This window comes from Suillus discolor (genome assembly GCF_016758755.1).
Source record: "Suillus discolor strain FC423 chromosome Unknown F5147scaffold_2, whole genome shotgun sequence".
NCBI lineage: Eukaryota > Fungi > Basidiomycota > Agaricomycetes > Boletales > Suillaceae > Suillus > Suillus discolor.
This window is the reverse complement of record NW_024541249.1, coordinates 50,423-71,072: the sequence shown is the minus strand read 5'-3', so window position 1 is coordinate 71,072 and position 20,650 is coordinate 50,423. Positions and strand designations below refer to the sequence as shown.

At 47.3% G+C, this 20,650-nt stretch overlaps 8 protein-coding genes across 8 annotated transcripts; 5 read left to right on the top strand and 3 right to left on the bottom strand.

Moving 5' to 3' along the window:
- Positions 1-431: 431 nt before the first annotated feature.
- F5147DRAFT_664252 (guanine nucleotide binding protein beta subunit) lies at positions 432-1,897 on the top strand. Its single transcript, XM_041434989.1, has 5 exons — positions 432-586; positions 635-974; positions 1,027-1,102; positions 1,272-1,537; positions 1,591-1,897. The coding sequence occupies exons 1-5, from the start codon at positions 478-480 to the stop codon at positions 1,742-1,744; spliced, it is 945 nt and encodes a 314-aa protein (XP_041299308.1). The 5' UTR covers positions 432-477; the 3' UTR covers positions 1,745-1,897.
- F5147DRAFT_749947 (uncharacterized protein) lies at positions 1,886-3,083 on the bottom strand (the record flags this gene model as incomplete). The annotated part of the gene is made up of 3 exons (XM_041440150.1): positions 2,927-3,083; positions 2,092-2,867; positions 1,886-2,042 (listed from the first exon to the last, which is right to left on the bottom strand). The coding sequence occupies exons 1-3, from the start codon at positions 2,957-2,959 to the stop codon at positions 1,886-1,888; spliced, it is 966 nt and encodes a 321-aa protein (XP_041299307.1). The 5' UTR covers positions 2,960-3,083.
- Positions 3,084-3,208: 125 nt separating this feature from the next.
- Positions 3,209-5,807, top strand: F5147DRAFT_664246 (major facilitator superfamily domain-containing protein). Its single transcript, XM_041434988.1, has 16 exons — positions 3,209-3,488; positions 3,550-3,615; positions 3,678-3,694; positions 3,754-3,837; positions 3,892-3,930; positions 3,977-3,997; positions 4,053-4,089; positions 4,137-4,208; positions 4,265-4,454; positions 4,502-4,552; positions 4,601-4,735; positions 4,790-4,912; positions 4,970-5,132; positions 5,184-5,252; positions 5,307-5,425; positions 5,475-5,807. Exons 1-16 carry the CDS (start codon positions 3,464-3,466, stop codon positions 5,656-5,658), a joined length of 1,395 nt encoding a protein of 464 aa, XP_041299306.1. The 5' UTR covers positions 3,209-3,463; the 3' UTR covers positions 5,659-5,807.
- Positions 5,808-6,571: 764 nt separating this feature from the next.
- F5147DRAFT_766970 (uncharacterized protein) lies at positions 6,572-7,275 on the bottom strand (the record flags this gene model as incomplete). Its single annotated transcript, XM_041440828.1, has 3 exons — positions 6,572-6,859; positions 6,914-7,175; positions 7,232-7,275. The coding sequence occupies 3 exons, from the start codon at positions 7,273-7,275 to the stop codon at positions 6,572-6,574; spliced, it is 594 nt and encodes a 197-aa protein (XP_041299305.1).
- Positions 7,276-7,468: 193 nt separating this feature from the next.
- F5147DRAFT_563771 (uncharacterized protein) lies at positions 7,469-9,348 on the top strand (the record flags this gene model as incomplete). Its single annotated transcript, XM_041430692.1, has 3 exons — positions 7,469-7,735; positions 7,802-8,017; positions 8,137-9,348. The coding sequence occupies 3 exons, from the start codon at positions 7,469-7,471 to the stop codon at positions 9,346-9,348; spliced, it is 1,695 nt and encodes a 564-aa protein (XP_041299304.1).
- Positions 9,349-12,298: 2,950 nt separating this feature from the next.
- F5147DRAFT_795141 (uncharacterized protein) lies at positions 12,299-13,735 on the top strand (the record flags this gene model as incomplete). The annotated part of the gene is made up of 2 exons (XM_041443152.1): positions 12,299-12,555; positions 12,616-13,735. 2 exons carry the CDS (start codon positions 12,299-12,301, stop codon positions 13,733-13,735), a joined length of 1,377 nt encoding a protein of 458 aa, XP_041299303.1.
- A 2,123-nt stretch (positions 13,736-15,858) lies between these two features.
- On the top strand, positions 15,859-18,226 carry F5147DRAFT_766966 (uncharacterized protein; the record flags this gene model as incomplete). The annotated part of the gene is made up of 9 exons (XM_041440827.1): positions 15,859-16,089; positions 16,141-16,484; positions 16,531-16,670; positions 16,927-17,091; positions 17,223-17,414; positions 17,465-17,502; positions 17,550-17,738; positions 17,789-17,932; positions 17,978-18,226. 9 exons carry the CDS (start codon positions 15,859-15,861, stop codon positions 18,224-18,226), a joined length of 1,692 nt encoding a protein of 563 aa, XP_041299302.1.
- A 1,500-nt stretch (positions 18,227-19,726) lies between these two features.
- Positions 19,727-19,930, bottom strand: F5147DRAFT_532378 (uncharacterized protein; the record flags this gene model as incomplete). Its single annotated transcript, XM_041430102.1, has 1 exon — positions 19,727-19,930. A coding segment is annotated over one exon (204 nt), but the record flags the coding sequence as incomplete, so codon positions are not given.
- Between the last annotated feature and the right edge of the window lie 720 nt (positions 19,931-20,650).

Genomic DNA, 20,650 nt, shown 5'->3' with positions numbered 1-20,650 from the left:
CGTGGAACGTTCGAACACTGATCATGCGTCGGTGTGTATGTAACGGATATTTGATTAAGGATCATTTGAATTGCTACACCAGCTGTATTGTACAAGTAGGGCGGAAAATTTCCCATGGAACCCGGACCTATTAATTGAAAGAACAGTCAGCCAAAGTACTGCGGAGCACAATGAGATAAGTATCAGAGATCTTGGTGGAAAATTGGTCTCATCGGACTAGCCTCTGAAGTAGCAAATATTGAAAGAATAACATCATAAATGATGCGCAGTTACGCCGACTCACCATGCTCAAAGTTAAACGAAGTCCCGGTCCGTGTCAAGTGCATGCACGTTGTGAAGAAAGTGTGGGACGTCAGACTTCATAAGGCGGAATATGCCGGAGAACTATGCAGCTGAGGTCACGGTGGCTGTCACGTCACGCCTAATCTGAGGCCATACTCATCCGTGTCCCTCTCGATATCCAGCGACTTACGACTAATGGCTGAATCCTTGCGTTTTCTTGGCTCCCTCCCCGGCCACAAAGGATGGGTCACCGCCATTGCTACCTCCTCGGAGAACCCAGACATGATTCTGACGGCTTCCCGAGGTATGAATGACACTTTTGCATAATTCTTTAGTTGACCTTAGGGCCCAGACAAGACCATCATCGTTTGGCAGCTTACTCGTGATGAAGACACGTATGGCTACCCCAAACGAATTCTTCATGGCCACAACCACTTCGTCTCTGACATCGTCATCTCTTCCGATGGACAATTCGCCCTTTCCTCCTCTTGGGACCACACCCTGCGTCTCTGGGATCTGAACACTGGTCAGACCACCCGCAGATTCGTTGGCCACACCTCCGATGTCTTGTCTGTCAGCTTCAGCGCAGATAACAGACAGATTGTTTCTGGTTCGCGTGACCGAACAATCAAACTTTGGAACACCCTTGGAGAGTGCAAGTATGATATCAAGGATGATGGTCACACTGAGTGGTGCGTGGGAGTCATGCTCAAATATATATCATACCTTGACAATACGGTCTAGGGTGTCATGCGTGCGCTTCAGCCCCAACGTCATGAACCCTGTGATTGTGTCTTGTGGATGGGACAAGGTTGTGAAGGTGAGCGTTCCCTAAGATCCATATCACTGGCCCTCCTAGTCGAGCGACGTTATATCTTTATTTGTTACTTCGAGAGTAACCGCCCGATGAGATGATCTTTTCCATCAAAGATTTATGAATCGCTCGTAGCAATGCCCTGGTACACTCAGTGCTAACACTACTTTAACAGGTCTGGGAACTCTCCAAGTTCAAATTGAAGACCAACCACTACGGCCACACCGGCTACATCAACACTATCTCTGTCTCTCCTGATGGTTCCCTTGCTGCATCAGGTGGCAAGGACGGCATTACCATGCTTTGGGACCTGAACGAGGGCAAGCACCTTTACTCGCTTGAGGCTGGTGACATCGTCAATGCTCTTGTGTTCTCGCCCAACCGCTACTGGCTATGCGCTGCCACTGCCAGCTGCGTTAAAATCTTTGACCTTGAGAGCAAGTACGTACTTCCAAAATTTGTTACGAAATCTAGCTTATCGGCGTGATCCCCAGGTCGATTGTTGACGAGCTCAAGCCCAGCTTCACTGATGTTGGCCCCAACTCACGGGAACCTGAGTGTGTGTCGATCGCATGGTCAGCAGACGGGCAGACGTTGTTCGGTGGATTCACTGACAACCTTGTTCGTGTCTGGACTGTCACTTCTTAAAATCTTCCGGGGAAGTCGCGTGGTGGAGGACAGATTGAGGTTTACCCTACGCATCGTTTTTACTGTAGCAGGCTGCTTGCATCTCAAAAAAAAAACACTGCATTTCTCAATTCCTGGTAGAATCTATGGCTTAATGAACATTCACAAAACTCCTGGGGTCACGGCTTCCCGCATGTTTCGTTGACGTTCCGCGTAATCCCAGCGATCCAGGCCTCCAAAGTCGATCTTCATCGCGCCAGAAGACAGGTTTACTTGCAGTTCGCAGATGTGTGATACCCTGGCTCTCCAGCTGTCGGCCCTGTAATGATAATTAGCACTAATGACCAAGTGTATTTCATCGGCCTCACGTTGCTGTCCCATACATGTCCGAGCTGCTCGGACTGACCACTCGCACACATTGATCGCTGTTGGACTTCGCGTCATATATCCACAAGTTCTTTCCCACATAGACCTCCTGCCAGCCACCTGAGTCAACTAATCTGTTTGGGGGCCTGATGCGTTTGGTATCTGGTGGAGGAATGGGGGCTTGTCGAACATCCACATCATTAAAGAGGCGAAGCGCCGCAAGGTTTGAGATGTTGGTTATCAGAGCACGTTCCTGGGATAAAGACGGATTGATGATGTGAAAGATTGCACTGAGTGAGTTCTCCGAGTCATCATCAGATTCGTGGCTGCCATCTTCTACTGTCGTAGTAGTTGCAGCAGTACCACTCGGACTTGCTTTGTTGGGCTCAAGTTGATCGTCCATCGTCATGTCATCTTCTTCCAAAGGGCTATCTGCAAACTCCTTCTCTCCTTCTTCCAATCGACTGCAGAAAGCCAACCAAGCAGCCTCATCGGAAAAATCAGTTCGCAACAGGATCCCCAGCTCTTCTCTGTTAGTCGACGCTTCGTCAAAAGGATCACTGTCTATGTGGAATTCCGCATCGCCATCAGTAACGACGGCAGTGGTCTGGGATATGTTTGAATGCCGGGGATCATATGTGAACAAGATCGTGATTTGCTCAGTGCTTACAGATGACAACATTTTTTCGCTCGAAGCCCAGAACTTCTGTGCGACCTGAAGCTTCCATCGTCTACGACCTTCGTTTGGCGATCGGCTCTTAATCGACGCGTAGTGAATCTGTGATCATGATGAGCTCAGTTTAGGCCTTTGAAAGAAGTACTAGTGACTGAACGCACAAGTAACCATTCTCCGAAAGTACTCGAAGACATCTTGTGCGGATATATAGGAACGTCGGTGTTGCAATGTTAAGGATTGCCTGATTGTTTTGCCAGGTCACCACAGGAACTTCATCACCAACAACTTGAACGTTAACTTGAAATTGCGAGAGTAGCGGTATTTCAGTCCATAATTAGTTCAAACGCATCATATGGGACTCGGGCTTATAGGGCATTTTTTGATCAAAACTTGCAGCCGATTATCGCACAGTTGTCCGTATATAGAAAAAACTTCCACGAATCGTTGGTATGGAGGGAGACGATATGGGGTTGCAGGTCATAGGACTTGTGCAGCGCTCATTGACACACTAATTGTATCCGATTGGTGTGGATAGTCAACTAGTCACTGGTCACTGCTGGAGTCCCACTACGTTTCCTGATCCGAGATTGCCCCATAGCGATTCAAATCATTTTTGCTGACCTCCAATGCAATGATGGTCCGCAATATAAGCGTCGAATGGTTCTCAGGCATATAGACGCGTGTCCATCCTTTCCTGCATGGCACCTCCTACAGGAACTACTGGTAAGCACTGAACACAGGTTCACCCTCGATGTCAGGACAGGATTGATTGAACGAAATGCAGGAACTCAACTCGGACGAAGGGAATGGGCCTTTGCGTTCGCTCTTGTGACGTCCTTATTTTTTACTTGTGAGTCATAGGTCTCTTTGTGGTATTGGTACCGAAATAACGAAGTTGACGGCGAACTGCAGGGGGTTTTGCCTATGGTGTATGAATTTCCTGCATTTGCAAATATATTCCTCCAGCTGATCGAACCTTCGATAACAGCTTCTTGATGTACTCAACGCACACTTCCAGACCGTATTCGGGATCTCCAAGCTTCAGAGCACGCTCTTACAATTAGCATACTTTGTAAGTGTCTGGTCCTTGATGATAGCGTGATCGTTCTCGCTAATCGCATGTTAGGGTGCATATTTCGTGTGGGCACCGTTCGCGGGTGTATTTGTGAGTCACATCAGTGTTTCCTTCAGAGCAATACTAATTAGAGCAGATGCGACGAGTAGGATACAAGGTGACTCTTAATCTGGAGATCCACAAACCAGATAACGAACAGCTTCCACTTATAGAAAGGCATTCATATCGGCCTTGGCTTGTACTCCATTGGTATTGGTGTCCTCATTCATAAAACACACAGACTTACCATCTCTTAGGTGCCGTATTCTTCTGGCCATCCGCGAAATACGAATCATATGGAGGGTTCGTCGGGAGTACATTCGTAATCGGTAATTGACCTTACAAGAGCTATATCACTATAGTACTAATATCTTACCCTACCTAGGTTGCGGCCTCTCAACACTCGAGGTCGCGGCCAACTCCTACATATCTGTGCTCGGCACGCCTCAGTATGCTGCCGCCCGTTTGAACTTCAGTCAAGGGTTCCAAGGCATCGCATCCTTTGCTGGACCCTTGATCGCTTCACGCTGGTTTTTCACTGGTGCCAATGCGACCAGTCTTGGCACTGTGCAATGGTCTGTTTGATAGCTTTTGTGCAGGCACCGTACTAAACTTTTATTAGGGTCTATCTTGCAGTCGCTGGCCTCGGCATAGTACTTAATATACTATTTTTGTGAGACCAAATTTTACATGACAGAACACCCGTCCTAACCTTCCACAGCTTCTGCAACCTACCTGAAATCACAGAAGATGCTTTGGCTGAAGAGATAGATGAGGTTGGCATCACAGACGGCCAAGGACCTTTCTGGAAGCAATATCGCTGTATCTTTGGGTTTGTTGCCCAGACCGCCTACGTGTGCGTTTTTCTGGTTCTCTCCGGCTTGTGTAGTGGGCCTTAAATATACCACAGCGGTGCACAAGTAACCATCGCCTCTTTCGCCGTCAACTTCCTCGTTGACCAAGGAGTTGGTATCGACCAGTCAAAGGCTAGCCAGCTCTTCTCGTTCTGCCAGGTCACATTCACCGTAGGACGGTGAGACATGACACGATTTTCTACCTTCATCGACATTCTGAATTTAATGGCTTACAGATTTCTTGGTGTATTGATGCTCAACTTTATCGACCCTGCCTTATTGCTAGCCTTCTACGGATTTTGTTGTTCGTTGTTCTGCCTCTTGGTCTCTCAGCTTCCTGGGTATAGCGCTGTCGCATGTCTCTTCTGTCTGTTCTTCTTCGAATCCATTTGCTATCCTGTACGTCTCTTCCTCTTTTTGAGCTACACCTCATTTATCGTGTACTTTCAGTGTATCTTCACCCTAGGCACTAAGAACCTCGGAGTGCACACCAAGCGGGGTTCTGGTCTTATTGTTATGGTGAGTCCTCTCGTGTTCTGGCTGTCCTCGATTCAAGGTTCTCACTAAACTCAGGGTGTTGGGGGAGGGGCTTGGTACCCATCTGCACAAGGTGCCCTCGCTGACGCAACAAATACCCGTCACTCGTATCTTGTCCCAGTGTCAGGTTACATCGCCATGACCATTTACGCTGTGTAAGATCCAGCATTTTTACAAGTTTGCATTGTTCTCAACTATATACAGCGGCCTTGTTGTCGACCAATCGAGGAAGAACGGATTCTCATTCCGCAACCGCGATGAGCTTACCGACAACTTGAAGCATACCTCTGATGACGTCTCTCCAACCGAGTCGCTCCCTGGTGATGTGAAAGGACGCTCGAGCAGTGAAAAGAAGGTATTCAGTGACGAATTAGTTGGGGTTGCATGAAAATACATTCACAATAGAGTAAGCACGAATACCATGGCCTCCTCGATCCGTATAAGCGTCCACTACCCCGCAGATATTATTAAGTATCCATGTATATAAAGATACCAGTACCATCCGGTGAGTATCTATGACGGCGACCTGAATGACGTGAGTTTGTATGATATTCATCGCCGATGCCTTGAACCGCTACATGATCTACGATTTACTCGAATATTGTCGCTCAAATTGACAGAAAACCCCTACCTTTAGAGTGTATGTGAGCTTCATGGCCTTTGATACGGGCGGATACGTATTTCCCGCACATCAGTAAATCACCGGGCTCTGTCCAGATCTGGACAGCGCGCCATGTGCACAGCTTGGTCCCTTCTAGCTAGTTCACTACAGTAAAACTTTTTCTGTCAACCTCTGCACAGACCCTCACAAACCTGCCTAGTGAGGACCAAATAGGTCTTGAATATCATCATTTTTCTGTCTGTCTGTACAGATCTGTCCATGTTCATGCAGATATTCACAAACCACTCAGAAGTTCACTCGGCTCGGGTACAGTAGCTCATTTCTGTCTTGTCTTGTACAGATCTGTCCATGCTCACGCAGATACTCACAAATGACTCAGAAGCTCACTCGACTCGGGTACAATAGTACATCAGCAAACTACTAATTTGGCGACAGATTTCACACGAGTCACAAGCGCACACAGATCCACACAAGGTCTCACAGACATCACAGACATCACAAGCGTCACAAGAATAGTGCTGGTAAACATTGAAACAATAGTGTGCAGGAGGAGTAAATCAGAACAGTATATACTAGTATGTAGTGCATAAATCAAGTACTACTGGTTATATCACATGTGAAGTATGTATCAATATTTGTTAACAATAAGATGTATGGCCGAACCTAACTTACAGCGCACTCAGGCTGTACCACATTGAGGACTTGAACCCACAAATGTTGAAATACCACTTTTTTTCCTCTCTATATGCATACGCCCTACGTTGAGGTCGGCCGTTAATAGACACATATTTGCAGCTTCAACACGATGGCGGTAGAGGTCCACAAGTACCATATGATGCTCTAGGGTGCAATCCGCCAGGGCATTTTGAGCCTGGCACACTTTGCATCTTGATTTAGCTGCCTCGAGGGCCAGGTCAGAGTGGTCGTCCTCTTCGTCGGCTTGGTAGAATGAGGCACAATCAAACTCCTGACAATGGCAGATAAGAAAGTGCAGAGGAAATTAGAGCACAGAATAACTCACAAGCTGCACTCCTCCTGTAAAGCCGTCCTCCTCTTTTATTAAGCATGCCGATCGAGATGGTAATGATTCGGAGGTTGTTGATTGTGAGGACAGGTGCAGCAGTGTGCTAGTGCTGTATTGGAGTAGTGATGACTTGGAAAATGATTCAAGTTGGAATATAATGAGCGCAATGATTGAGAAGAAGGTGTAGAATGGCGAGAACTTGAACAAGAAGAGTTTCTGGAATGGCGAGAGGGTGTAGAATAACGAGAAGGAGATAGGGCTAGAGGCTCCATATGATGATGAATGTTAAGTTGGAGGCGTGTGAATCTCGCATACCTTATGTCAATACCATCATGTCCAAAATGCGGCAAAATATTCATGAAGGAGTCTAGTGTGACTCGCCACCTTAGCCAGCCCCGAACCTCATGCCATAGCTCTATTTGCGATATGGTTGACATTTTGCAGTTCACAGAGTTGGTCGAACCACGTTGGCGATCCCTTGATTCTCTCTCTTCTCAGTTTCCTTCGGATGACCACTGTGACAGGGTTTCATATCCTGATCCTGGAGATGGAATGGATTTTGACATTGGGGGAGACCACTTCGACACAGTGGGAGAGGAATCATCAAGTGCAGAGGAATGGTACAAGGGCGCAGGGACTTGTTACTCTCGGGACGGCACAACCTTCTTGGACCTATTCGACGCTGATGAGTATGCGGACTGCAGGAAAGATAATCATTTTTATCCTTTTGCATCGAGGAATGAGTGGGAAGTTGCTGATTTTCTTCTTCGGTCCTCCCTCAGTATGGCGGCAATTGATGAATTTTTGGCACTCTCGATGGTATGTAATCTTTTGCACTTGCACTTGTCCTTCTCCTCGCCTTCTTATTGATGATTACCCTTGCAGATTCGCAAACTAAAACTATCTTTCAACAACGCTAAAGAATTACGAAGCCGTGCCAAGATGCTCCCCAAGGGACCGAGCTGGAAATGTCAACCCATTACCTCGCCCCATAGCACGAAACACCCAATCCGACTATTCTGGAGGGATCCTGTTGAATGCTTAGAGAGTCTGTTCAGCAACCCCCTCTTCCATGACAAGCTTGACTTTGTCCCTCGTCGCGTGTACACTACTGCAGCACGGGTTCTGCGCGTATATTTGGAGTGGCTGATGGGTGATTTTGCTTGGGATATCCAGGTACATGCATCTGAGTCTCTAAAATTCGCATCATCTCATCATAGGCTCTGCAAAACCAACTACCTAGAGGCGCTACAATCCTTGGGACTGTACTATCTTCCGACAAAACAAACATCACCACTATGACTGGTGCCAGGGTCGCTCATCCACTTCTTCTAGGCCTTGCAAATATCTGCATGCGCACTCGCACCAAACTCTCGTCTAGGGCATTCCTACTTACAGCTCTCCTCCCTATCCCACAGTATTTGCACCCCAATCAACGGATGTGGGGCGTGCTCGAAGATCGCCTCATACACAAGTGTCTTGTCATTGTCTTGAAACCATTGATGATAGCAGCCGAGATCGGGATCATGATGTCAGATCCAGTGGGCAATGTTCGTCATTGTTATACGCCTCTTGCAGCCTACATTGTCGACACCCCCGAGGCATGTATGCTTGCATGCGTGCGTGGCAAAACTTCCCCGTTCACCATGGCGTCATATCTTGAGTTTGGGGATGATTTTCGTCATCCCGAACGCACGCGCTCTGTCACACTTGAACAGCTTGCGAACATCAAGGCCGACCCCAATAACCTCGAAGCTTTTTTTGAAGCATGCGCTGAATACCGGCTAAACGGTGTTCACGCACCTTTCTGGATGTACTGGCCGTATGCTGATCCCTCAGTCTTTCTGACACTGGAATCTCTGCACCACTGGCATAAGGAATTTTGGGATCACGACCTTCACTGGTGTCTTGTAGCTGTTGGAGCACTGGAACTTGATTTTAGATTCTCGATTTTGCAGCCAATCACAGGCTACCGCCACTTCTCTTGTGGAATCTCAAAGCTCAAGCAAGTCACAGGGAGAGTTCACCGTGATGTTCAGCGCTACATCGTTGGTTTGATCGCTGGTACAGCCCCTCGTCGTTTTGTAACCGCGATCCATGCCCTTATGGATGTCCAATACATGGCGCAATCCCCTTCCCCCGATGATAACCTATTGACATCTATCAACCAATCGCTCTTGATATTTCATCAAAACAAAGATGTCATCATGTCATTGGGCGCACGGATGGGTACTAAGAAACCAATCGACAATTGGTTCATACCTAAGCTGGAGCTAATGCAGAGCATTACTGCTAGTACACATAAAGTCGGTGCTCTCATCCAATGGTCTGCGGATGCCACCGAACATGCTCACATATCCGAAATCAAGGACCTCGCACGACATACCAACAATAACGATTACGATCCGCAAATCTGTCGTCACTTGGATTGATTGGAGAAGCTACGGCACTTTGAAATTGCCACAACGTCAAAGAGTCATGTCGTTGATCCTGGTACCGAAGTCGAGGATGAGGGGGGCGAGGAAGAGGGTACTGTGTGTGATGAAGAAGAACCAACTGATCCACGAACTGCGCTCCTAGAGGAGCTCAATTGTACATGCGTTACTACTAACTATTTCAACAAGGCCAAGGATATAATTACTCTGTCGCGTCAAGCTAGCACTTACCCAGTGTAGAGACTCATGCCTCTCCTTGTGCAATATTGCAGTTTTCACCAAGGAGTATACAGCACGAACTTGTAGCATCACTCTGTATGCTTCCTACAGCTATTCCTACATGAGGCGCAGCTTTCCCGCGCAACGTGCAACTTGCGCGTGTACCTTTCCCGCGCTTCACGATGTATATGCGCGCGCGCTTTCCCACGCTTTCCCGCGCTTGAGCGCCCTATAGCGCCAGCCATCCGGAAGCATCCATCCACTGTCCACCAAGTTCCCTAGTGCGTATATTTCCATTTCTCACATTTGCATATCGTTCCATCTTTATTTTTATCATGGACCCTTACTTACATATATCCTTACATACCTTACTCGGTAGCGCTTTGGCTCCGCATGACAGCGCTTAGGCGCCATACTTAAGCTGCCAGCAGTACTCACTTACTCACCCATGAGAATGACCAAAAATGAACCACAACGATACCCATTTACTACCTAGCGGAGTATAGTTGAAATCTATTACTTGGCACCTCGCATATAACATCTCTCAGCTTGCATCTCTCACCTCTTGTCTAGTGTCTAATCATCACTTAAGCAAACTCACTCTTACTCTCTCTTGTTTCCGCATACACATGCGCGTATTCCCGCGCTTCGCGCATTCTCGCGCCTCGTGCGCACCTGCGCTTTCCCACGCTCCGTATTTGCCAACCAGTAGTGCCTTTGGCGCCTACTACTAGATCCTTGCTGCACTTGCTTCCCCTTTAGGGTCGAACGCACTTGTCGTCTCAAGTATAGCAGACTAGGCAACGCGCGACCTTACAACATTTATAGATACAGTCAGGAGCATTGTTCATCCCTCGCTGTATCGTTGAACCTTCAGCACAACCTTACAACATTTATAGATACAGTCAGGAGCATTGTTCATCCCTCGCTGTATCGTTGAACCTTCACCGGGCCCACCTCGAACATTTACCACCGGTAATGTTGCCATTCACCTGAACTACAATCCAACCCGCACCGGGATGAAACTTGATGATGTCTCTGACAATTTCAACATACCGGACCTCCGCCATGCTCTTTCGGCCTTCTTGCAATGTGATATGAGGAACGGAAACATGATCCATGGAGTTGCGGTTCCAAGAAGATCACTTATTGACCGTCCTCCAATTCTTCCCTTTGATCGAGTCCAAGTATGGCACACTGTTCGCTTACAACAGGTTTCATACCATGATTCGAGTCTTGCCTTACCGGCCCAAACCTTGCACGCCTCTCCTTCATCCCCCGAGTGGTTGAAAGGCCGAAGGAATGCTGTCCTTGTGAATATTGATGGACAGTATGAATGGCCCCAGTCCAGGTTAAAAGGTGAGCACCTTTTCTACTCATCAATTTGGCCTATATATATTGACCCCCTCAGGACACACCATCTGCGAATTGCAGCTCATCATGTGCCTGATGCCTCGATGAGGTTCTCGTATTGGATGGCAAGATCAGTACCTGTGTTATGTCCATAACATGAAGATTGGTGCGGTTGACCCTGTAACTGGAATGCACATTGTGAAACGTGCTAAGCATGCCAATGGTTCTCCAGTGGGTGATATAGTTCCCCTTTGGCAAGTTCTGTTACAGTAACATGGCATGAGTCCCCTGCCAGCAGAACAGCCCTCTGCCACCGCACGGCTATAGACGATACCGGAGTCTCACCAGCTCTATGACGATAGATGACGACAGATGACGATAGATGATGATAGATGATAAGTGGCAACTGCCGGCTTAGATAAGCGGTCTGGACCGCACGTGACGACACATGACAACATAGGTCTAGAAGACCTATTTATGTTATCAAGATAGAAGGCAAGCCTCGTGCTGCCTCATGTACTGATAGAAGGATGCCTCATGGATCCTATCTACGATAGAAGCCCGCCTCATGGACGCTATCTCTGACTCATGTAGATAAGCAGATTAGAACCCAGCTTTAGGCTGAGCTTAGATACGAAGAGTAGCCTTATATAAGGTCGAAGATTAACAGTAGACGTTCCTTACTTAATCTTACTAGGTTTACCCTTGAACTCCTTGTCCTGCTAAAGCTATCTGCTCGACATCAACTCGTACCTTCAGTGACGCCTCTCACTGTCTGTAAACCGCTATCATCTCAGCGTAACCCCTCGTTAACCACCACGAGCTACGTTCGAGTATGCAACCTTTGCTTGTCTGTAAAGGCCGATGACTCTCAGCACTCGGTACCACTGTCGTGGTTGTCGCTGTTTAGATCATCCTAGTCGCACACGACCGTTTGTCATAACAAGTTCGTTCATTCATCAACCTCATTCCTCAATTTGGGGCAGTAGCGGACGCGCGGTTGACGAAAGCGACTTCATCACATTATTCTTCATCTTTTTTTCTTTAACAAGTATTTTGATAAGCAGATCTATGATACTCTTTACTACGCTTCACAAGGATAGATGTCTATCGTTTTGATGTTTACCAGTGCTATTCTGTGATGCTTGTGATATCTGTGCACATTTGTGCAGATCTGTGCATGCTGTGAGATCTGTGACGCTTGTGATATCTGTGCGCGCTGTGAGATCTGTAGCAGCTTGCTGATGGGCCTACCTGGATGGTGAACCCGGTGAACTGTGATAAGGGAGAATCAACACCAAGCAACAAACACTGCATTGAGGCCAATGCATGCCACATCACCAATGTTAGCTCAAATTGACTACTCAACGAAAAAATGCTGTCCAACACTACAGTCTCATCCCTTGTCGACATCGACCAGCTTCTTTGCGGTAGAATCAGCTCTATCGGCGTCCCTGTTGGTGAATTGCCACGTACCTTGGACATCGTCAAACCCCTCCTCAAGCGTGAGCTGCAATCCCGTGTTATTCACGAGGGTGTCGGCAACGCAGTTCAATTGCAGTTCAAGAACTCCATTTTCAACCAAATCGTTCCTCGAACCAATATCGAGGTAGAAAGCCTTGGATTGATCAAGTACAATAGGCTTGCAGGACCATCTGCATACTCTAGCAAGGGATGAAAATTCAACCGCAGAAAACGAGTCAAGTGGACTGAAGAGTCTGACTCAGAGACCGACGGACTGGAGGATGATGAAGGCTCGGCCACAGAGATTGATGAGGACATAGAGGACGACGACGACGATACAGATAATGGCGGTGGCTCAAAGCTCAATTATGAGGGTTCACTCAGGTCCACGATCCTTGGAAAAGATGAACTACTCGAAGGGAGTTGGGATGGCCAAGACTTTCAAGCTGGATCGAAGAAAAGACGACGACGGGTGGTGCACACTACCGAGACAGACCTTCAGCGGCTCTTTTATACCATACAGTACCACTTGCGCAACTCACTGAAGGACAACATCCCCTACACATTTGCGATGGGGGCCCGGTACTGGACTGCAGAGTTTTCTACCACTGCTATTCCAGACTCTTTCAACGCCCAGAAGCCTGATTTATCCCTGTTCGACTTCACACTCCTGAAGGAAAATAAGTCGTGGGCGAATGTCCTGGCCTTTGTGGAGCACACCTCTTCTGATCTTTCCAAGAATAGAGGTTTAGCAGTGTATTGGGGGTCAGCAATTAAAGCATATTTAATCATGCGAGAACAACCATGGCGTCGATTCGTACTTGCCTACTCAATCTGCGCGAATATGCTCCGTGCACATTATTTCGACCACTCTGGCGTCATCATATCCCTTCCTTTCAACATTCACAAGTCTCCCGGCTCTATACACCTCTGCGATGCATTAGCTGCCCTCACACTTCCGGATAGCCGCCACCTGGATCTTGATCCCACTATTCACATGTGTCACGCTGCGTGCAATGGCACCCATGTCGATCTTGCAGATGGGGCGATAGGCTGGGTGGAAGACAACAATAACAATGTCTATTCGATCATGGCTGTGCTGTGGAAGAGCCATGGGTTTTTCTGTAGGGGAATGGTCTGTTATCGTGTTAGAAACAAGGAAGGAACGGAGTACACTCTGAAAGATTGTTGGGTGGAGGAGTCAAAAAAAATGCACGAACCAACCGTCCTGAGGATGGTCAAGGGTATTCCTAACGTTGTAGAACTCATTGACGATTGGGATGTTTATCACGAGGGGCAGCCTGATTGCACGGCACGTATTCGCAAGATATATGACCAGGATCAATGAGACAACACCGCATTCTGTAATAGATTTCACCGGCGTCTTCTCTTGAGCCCTTGCGGGGAACCACTCTCTCAATTCAGCTCTAGAACGGAGCTGATCGTGGCTTTTCGTCACTTTGTAATTGGTGAGTGATATCAACTGCGCAGAACATAGACTCGCTAATGATGATATATTTTAGCTCACCAAGCAATGATTGAAAGACGAGTCCTACACGGGGACCTCAGTCCTAATAACTTTGTCATGCATGATGGCATTGGCTACTTCATCGACTTGGACCATGCCGCAGTGTTAGCAGTAAATACGACCAGCACGTATTCGCCTGGTACTGTAAGTTTGTTTCCGAAATTCACTGTGCTTGCTTTTGACTGTATTGTTACAGGGTACTATGCCATATATTTCGATCCGGTGAAGGTGAGGAATCTTGACTATAGGTGAAACGCTAAAGCTAACGGGGGTTCTACAGTAAGACCAGGATACGAGAATACGACTCGACCCAAAGGACAGCTACTGAGAGAAGTTCCTCTTTAATGTAATGGAGGGAGTCTTCGCCAACTAGACGGGTGGTAACAGGCGCGAGAAGATAACGCGCGCGTAGGCGCGCGAAGGGCGCGCGCGAGCGAAAGATGCAAGGGGCGCGCACGTATACGGAAGCGTGCTTTCGAGCGATGGGGGAGAGTGTTCAAGTATAACAGATGCGCGAGCGATGGTAGAATAGTGAAGTATAATCGGATTTCAAGTACTAAGGTGCACTTATACAATTTGCAGTATACTCAGATAAGGGAGAAGGGAAGGAAGTAAGTTAAAAGGAACTTTCCCTCTATTTAAGAAGGGAGATTACGCTATGCGGTGCGCTTCCGAGCGTGGTACCGAACCGAGTAACCACATCAACTCTAAATATATTCTAAAGCCTATGATAGACTTTCTGTATGTAAGCGCGGAGATCGGACCGAAGGTACGTCAATTCAGTGAAAGGGATAAGAATAACGCACCAGTAAATCAGCGAGGACATAGGACGGACGGACGGACAAGGGTACAAAGGCCTAAGGGAGGCGCACAAGCGCGCGCGAAAGGCGCGAGTGCGTGTAAGGCGCGCGAACGAGGCGCGTACGTAGGGCGCGCGCGTGAGAGCGCGTATGACTGATCCTTCGGATAAGAGCTGGAACGTGTAGGGAATTATGTGGGTAATAGGGCCGTATATTCCGCATTGAGAGGCGCGAGTCTCTACACCGGATTCTCCAGAGCATGATGAAAATAATCGATCCCAACGTGGACAACAATGACCCGAGCAAGGACGTCGCCCCGGCCAATGCTGTTGAACAGCTGATTGAACACAGGCCCTCTGATGACCTGGAGTCGTTGTTCTACATATTTGTGAGTTCGTTGCGAAGTATGGGGGCGCGCATGGTGAATTAGCACCATCCTGGACTCGAGACTCGCTGCCATGGGCGAGTGCCTATGAAGCCTTGGGCAAGGCTGATCTCAAAGGGGCTTTGGGTACCTGCTATTTCACAAAAGTGGGGGTTGTCCTGGACCCAACTTTCATGGTGGAGATGACATCAGATTACTTCGCAACATTTAGGCCTCTCGTTCAGCACTGGCAAGCTTTAGTTTGCCTCGCGAACAAGCCCGATGAGAAAGAGAGAGTGGAGACCACTCACAACAAGGTTCTTGAGGTTTTGACTGCATTTATCGACACCTATGTTGAAGTTGCACCCATAAATCCCTCAGCAAGTTCCAATCCTATTCCCGAGGTAGGGTCCGGGGGGGATAATCCTCGCATAGGTCATCCTCCAATTCCCGAGGCAGGGCCTTCAAGACTTCCACTGCGTCGTTCTACCCGGAATCTTCACAAGTCCTGCTGAAAACATTTTGTCTGCAGTGCCCCTCGTACCCTCTCCTCAGTCTGACCATCATATTTGTCTATTTGATATAGACTTTCTCCGAGTCCGTCCTGTAATTCTAGTTGTCTTGTACCTCCTCCTCCTCCTCTTCTCCTTATTCCCTTATGATATCCTGACTTGTTTTTTGTTGTGCGAACTTATGTCGCTTATTACATAATACACGACAGCTACTTTAGCGCTAGATCAGCTTATACTATTAACACATTCAAGTTTCTGGCTTTCCTGATGCCTCCAAGAAAGAAGGCCAAGCATTCTGCCCCAGCAGCAGCTCCCTCTCGACGAAGCGAGAGAAGCACACGAGGTGTTGGTGGCCATGTAGCACAACTGAAAAAAACCGGAGAAACACTAGCAGCCCCAGCAAGGAAAGGACGCAAGGAGCCCATTGTTCAAATGAGCGACTCAGATGCCGAAGAAAACCCCATGGCTCTGTCACAGCTTCAGAGAACAAAGAAAAATGTAATGGTTCATTTTTCTAACTGCTACAAGCTGATGACATATCCTAAGCAGTGTTCTGTTACAGCCGACAACCAAGTCAGGTCAGGATCTCAGCTCTCTCGCACTCCTCATCCCGGCCTTCCCACCAATCAGCCTTTGGGGAGATTTGGATTCAAGCTGCCCATGTCTGATATTTGCAAGGCACTGTATTCCAGTGGTACTACCTATGGACGCCAAGCAGCAGATGAAAATGTCATCGAAGATCGGGATTTTGAGGGTGACAGGGATTCTGACTTGGAGCATGATAGGGATTTAGGCTTGGAGTGCAACAATCGGGATGATTCTGAGGGTTCTACTAGTGAAAATGACAACCAGGGTCCAGATGATAATCTCATGGAACACGAAGACAACCAAATGTAAGTGTCTACTTCTCCGCCCTAACCATCCTCATGCCCGTCGCAGGGACCGTGATCAATTCCCACGTCAGCAAGAGGACCAAGCGGATCATTTCGATGATGGGCTTGAGGGTGGAATGCAAGCGGATTTCGATCAAGGTATTGATGACGAGCCCGACAATGCAGCTCGACAGAAATCACAGGAAGGTATATAAAAAATTTACATGTCCACCTAGTCACCTTTTTTTTTCCAGGGTATTGTTGATGTCCTTGAGCGTCATCAGGCGAAGAATGGACAGTGCAAGGCTCCTTCGCAGGCTTCCCTCTTGAGAGCAAGACATGCTGAACGTCTCTGCCGCTCGAAGTCACCTTGTCGACTCTCACCTCAACATGCCTCTCCTGCTCGAGTGCAGCGTAGATACTCACCTCCACGTCACTCACATATATCTTCCACTTGCTCAAGGTCTCCTCGTCGGTGCACAAGATCTCCATCAGCTCATCGACATGAACATCAACCATCTGTGCGCGCTTCTTCCTCTCGCGTACAGTCTCCTCGTTGTCCTCCATCTCGGCCAAGCCAGTCCTCAAATCGCATACAGCCCCTCTCCCGGGCACACTCTTTGTCACGGTCCGTTCCCAAGGACACTTCTCCATCTGATCGCGCAACGTCACCCACTCTCCATTCTCGCTCTTTCAGCACCACACCTGAGCCAGATTCACACAGCAGCAAGAAGGCATGAAAGATCAAACCAACCCAAGGGGACCCCGCGAAGCTCGGCTTTTATCCACCTTCCTGGCAGGCACTTTTGCAGGCAGCAAAGGTAGAAATGCATCTCCAAGCTGTGTTGACACATCCTGTTCCAGAGCATGGAGACGCTCTACAACTCGCACAAGAAGTCCTGGACGCTGAACTCTGGAGGTACCACGAGAAGAAGATCAAAATGGATAAAGGTAAGTGTTTATCACACCACCGGACGTCCTCGAATCTCATTATTTACAAGGCTATTTCCCAAAGTACAAAGCTCAAATGTCCCGAGTGGTAAGCATCTCATTAACTGATGATCAGCGCGCTTATTTTATCATCAGCTCTGCGATGATTTGTTTACATTTCGCACAGAGCTGAAGAAAGTCATCATACCCATTGCGAAATCAGCATATGACATTTTCCCAAAGGGCACAGTCACACGTAAGGAGGATATACAGAAGCACATCATCACAGCCGCCACTAAGCTCCTCAAGACCGGTGGTTACCTTCGTATTCCTGACTCGTCTAACGTATGTGATCACTCCTCGCAATGTGGCTGCTCACTGTTTATTTTTTCTAGGGCAAATGGAAAAACTTTGTGTCACAAGTTCTTATGGATGGCTGCCTTGCATTTTATTATAGCAATAGCAAGAAGGCACTCAAAAATACAGACAAATTTCACCGCACAATCCCTCCAAACGCGCTTATTCTCGTGGCTGCTGTGGTACGCTGTGATTTATTTTATTTTCCATCGCTAATTAGTTAACAGATGAAGGTCGTCATTTCTGGGTTTTCTGAAACTGGTACCGACAAAGTACCTGACCTCTCCGCTGATAGATGTAGGAACGACTTTAACTTGTTGCAGAAGTCTCTGGACAAACTGATGGACATTCCCGAACGTCGTGACGAGCTTGAAGATATGCTGGCGCAGTGGGCTGGTATTGGGATGGGTGAGCTTGTTCATGGCGACTCGAGTGCAGGAGGCAGTGATTTGGAGGATGTCAACATCATTTTATAATCTTGCATACTAGTACTCATGTTTTACAATCTACGACAATCAGCACAATTTATGCTTCCTGTACAAGCTTGTATGGTGTCCTACAAATTACATAAGCTTATACAGCATGTCTCATCTGCAAAATGTGTCTCGTCTGCAGACTCCGCACAGTGTGTTCTGTTTGTCTGTATTGTGGTGCTTGTATGGGTTGTGGTGCTTGTATGGGTTGTGATGCTTGTACAGGTTGTGATAGCTTGTACTACCTTGTAACAGGACTGTAAAGAGGGGACTTCCTTGTGTGCCTGTGAACCTTGTACAACCTTGTACAACTTTGTACAAGTACCCACTAGTTTGCTGATGTAGCAAACAAATGACGATAAATTCAATCAGCGGGAAACACGATACTAGCAGACAATGAGCAAAAGATAAAAGTAAATATGCAAGAATATGATGTGTGACAATTGACAGTGCCAGGAGATGGGAGACTCAATCAAGTTGGATGCGCAGGTGGCAATGTTTCGACATGTCAACACCGTCGAGTTTCGATGCTTCTGCCCTGGATGAACTCATCAGTATTGAACACTATGTAAAAGCTTCCTTACCATCCAATCTTGGCCCATTCACGGAGTTGCTGCACCAGCTTCGAACCGTGATATGCATCAGGAAATCAACCAGGAATTGATACGTCCAGGTAGAGCTGACAAATAGAACCCATTATGATATGTTTTGATTTAGAATTACACATTATTATCTTCGCACAACATGCATATGAAAAAATATATGACTATGCTAGGCACATATCATTTTGATGAGCATCTTACAAGTATGAAACAAGTATTTGAATGAATATATGACTATGCTAGGGACATGTCAATTTGATGCGCAATTATAAGTAGAGATCAACGTGATAAGTGGCCTGCAATACACTGTAGTTAGCTGGCTGATGATGATCAAACTTATAGCATGTCGTGACACCATTTTATTTCACTAGCACTTCAGTCACCCCTCTCAAAGCACCTCTTAGGTACATATATTCTGGCTTACAATCTTACCTAAGAGGCATGATCTTAGATGGTATTCCCATGCAATGCAGGTGGTAACCCGGGCCAATCCAATACTTTCCCCAGGAAGCCTGGACCTGCTGGGCCAATGTATTTAATCTGTCCTATGACCCATCTGGGGTATCCTAAATCCTTTATTATATTAATACACAGGGGGTGTCAGGGGTCACTTCTTATAAAAAACTGCCTACACATTCAGACACTGAGAGTATAATGTTTGTCTTCATAAAGTCCTTGACCTAAGAATGGAGGAGGCGGGAAGGAATTTGCAGTAGGAGGAGGGTTGTCTTTGATGATGAGGGAAAAATGTAAGTTGGGTAAGGTCCTTGATCTACGAAATCCAAAGTGGCTGGAGGAGGAGGGAAGAAATTCGTGGTAGGAGGGGGGGTTGTCTTTGATGATGAGGGAAGAATGTAAGTCAGATAAGGTCCTTGAAATCTGTGGTAGGAGGGGGGGTTGTCTTTGATGATGAGGGAAGAATGTAAGTTGGGTAAGGTTCTTGACTGTGCCCTCGCTCCAGATACTGACATATCTCGCACTCCATCTGGTTAATTTTGTGCAATTGGAACATGCCCTGCACCACAATACTCCAGGTTTTATTGGAGTAAGTGTCATCACATATTACTTTGGATGCAAGCATGAAAGCAGAAACAAAAAGACAGTGACTGGTCAATGCAGGATAGCCCACTGCTGGTTTATATGGTGACTGGGCTGGCCCGGCACTCTCCTACACATGATGTGGGACAGCCCACCACTGGATTATATGGTGACTGGGCTGGCCCCGCAATCTCCTACATATGATGTGGGATAGCCCATCGCTGGTTTATATGGTGACTGGGCTGGCCCAGCCATCTCCTACACATGATGTGGGATAGCCCACTGTCAGTCTATATGGTGACTGGGCTGGCCCAGCGCTCTCCTATGCAGGATGCAGGATAGCCCACCGCTGGTTTATATGGTGACTGGGCTGGCCCGGCACTCTCCTATGCATGATGCGGGATAGCCCACAACCAGTTTATATGGTGACTAGGCTGGCCTGGCACTCTCCTATGCATGATGCAGGCTAGCCCACCACTGGTTTATATGGTCACTGGGCTGATATGAGATAGCTCATGTCTGGGATGCCCCACCATCTATATATTCTCAGATAGTGATGTCTCAGCTCCAAGCTGCATTTTTCAGAAAATGAGCATAACATGCTGAATAAAATCCCTAAATTCATGAAAATATTTATGGACATAGATTGAGCAGAAAACTGGGAGGCATTCAAGGGGTGAATGTATTCACAGTAAGACTTTTCCTTGAATGCCTCCCAGTTTTCTGCTCAATCCATGTCCATAAATATTTTCATGAATTTAGGGATTTTATTCAGCATATTATGCTC

Bases quoted from the DNA above. Each gene is read 5' to 3' on its own strand.
- F5147DRAFT_664252 (XM_041434989.1), top strand. From the start codon at position 478: ATGGCTGAATCCTTGCGTTTTCTTGGCTCCCTCCCCGGCCACAAAGGA. The intron at 975-1,026 runs GTGCGTGGGAGT...AATACGGTCTAG, and splicing joins GATGATGGTCACACTGAGTG to GGTGTCATGCGTGCGCTTCA. The intron at 1,538-1,590 runs GTACGTACTTCC...CGTGATCCCCAG, and splicing joins ATCTTTGACCTTGAGAGCAA to GTCGATTGTTGACGAGCTCA.
- F5147DRAFT_664246 (XM_041434988.1), top strand. From the start codon at position 3,464: ATGGCACCTCCTACAGGAACTACTG. The intron at 3,489-3,549 runs GTAAGCACTGAA...AACGAAATGCAG, and splicing joins ACCTCCTACAGGAACTACTG to GAACTCAACTCGGACGAAGG. The intron at 5,253-5,306 runs GTGAGTCCTCTC...CACTAAACTCAG, and splicing joins GTTCTGGTCTTATTGTTATG to GGTGTTGGGGGAGGGGCTTG.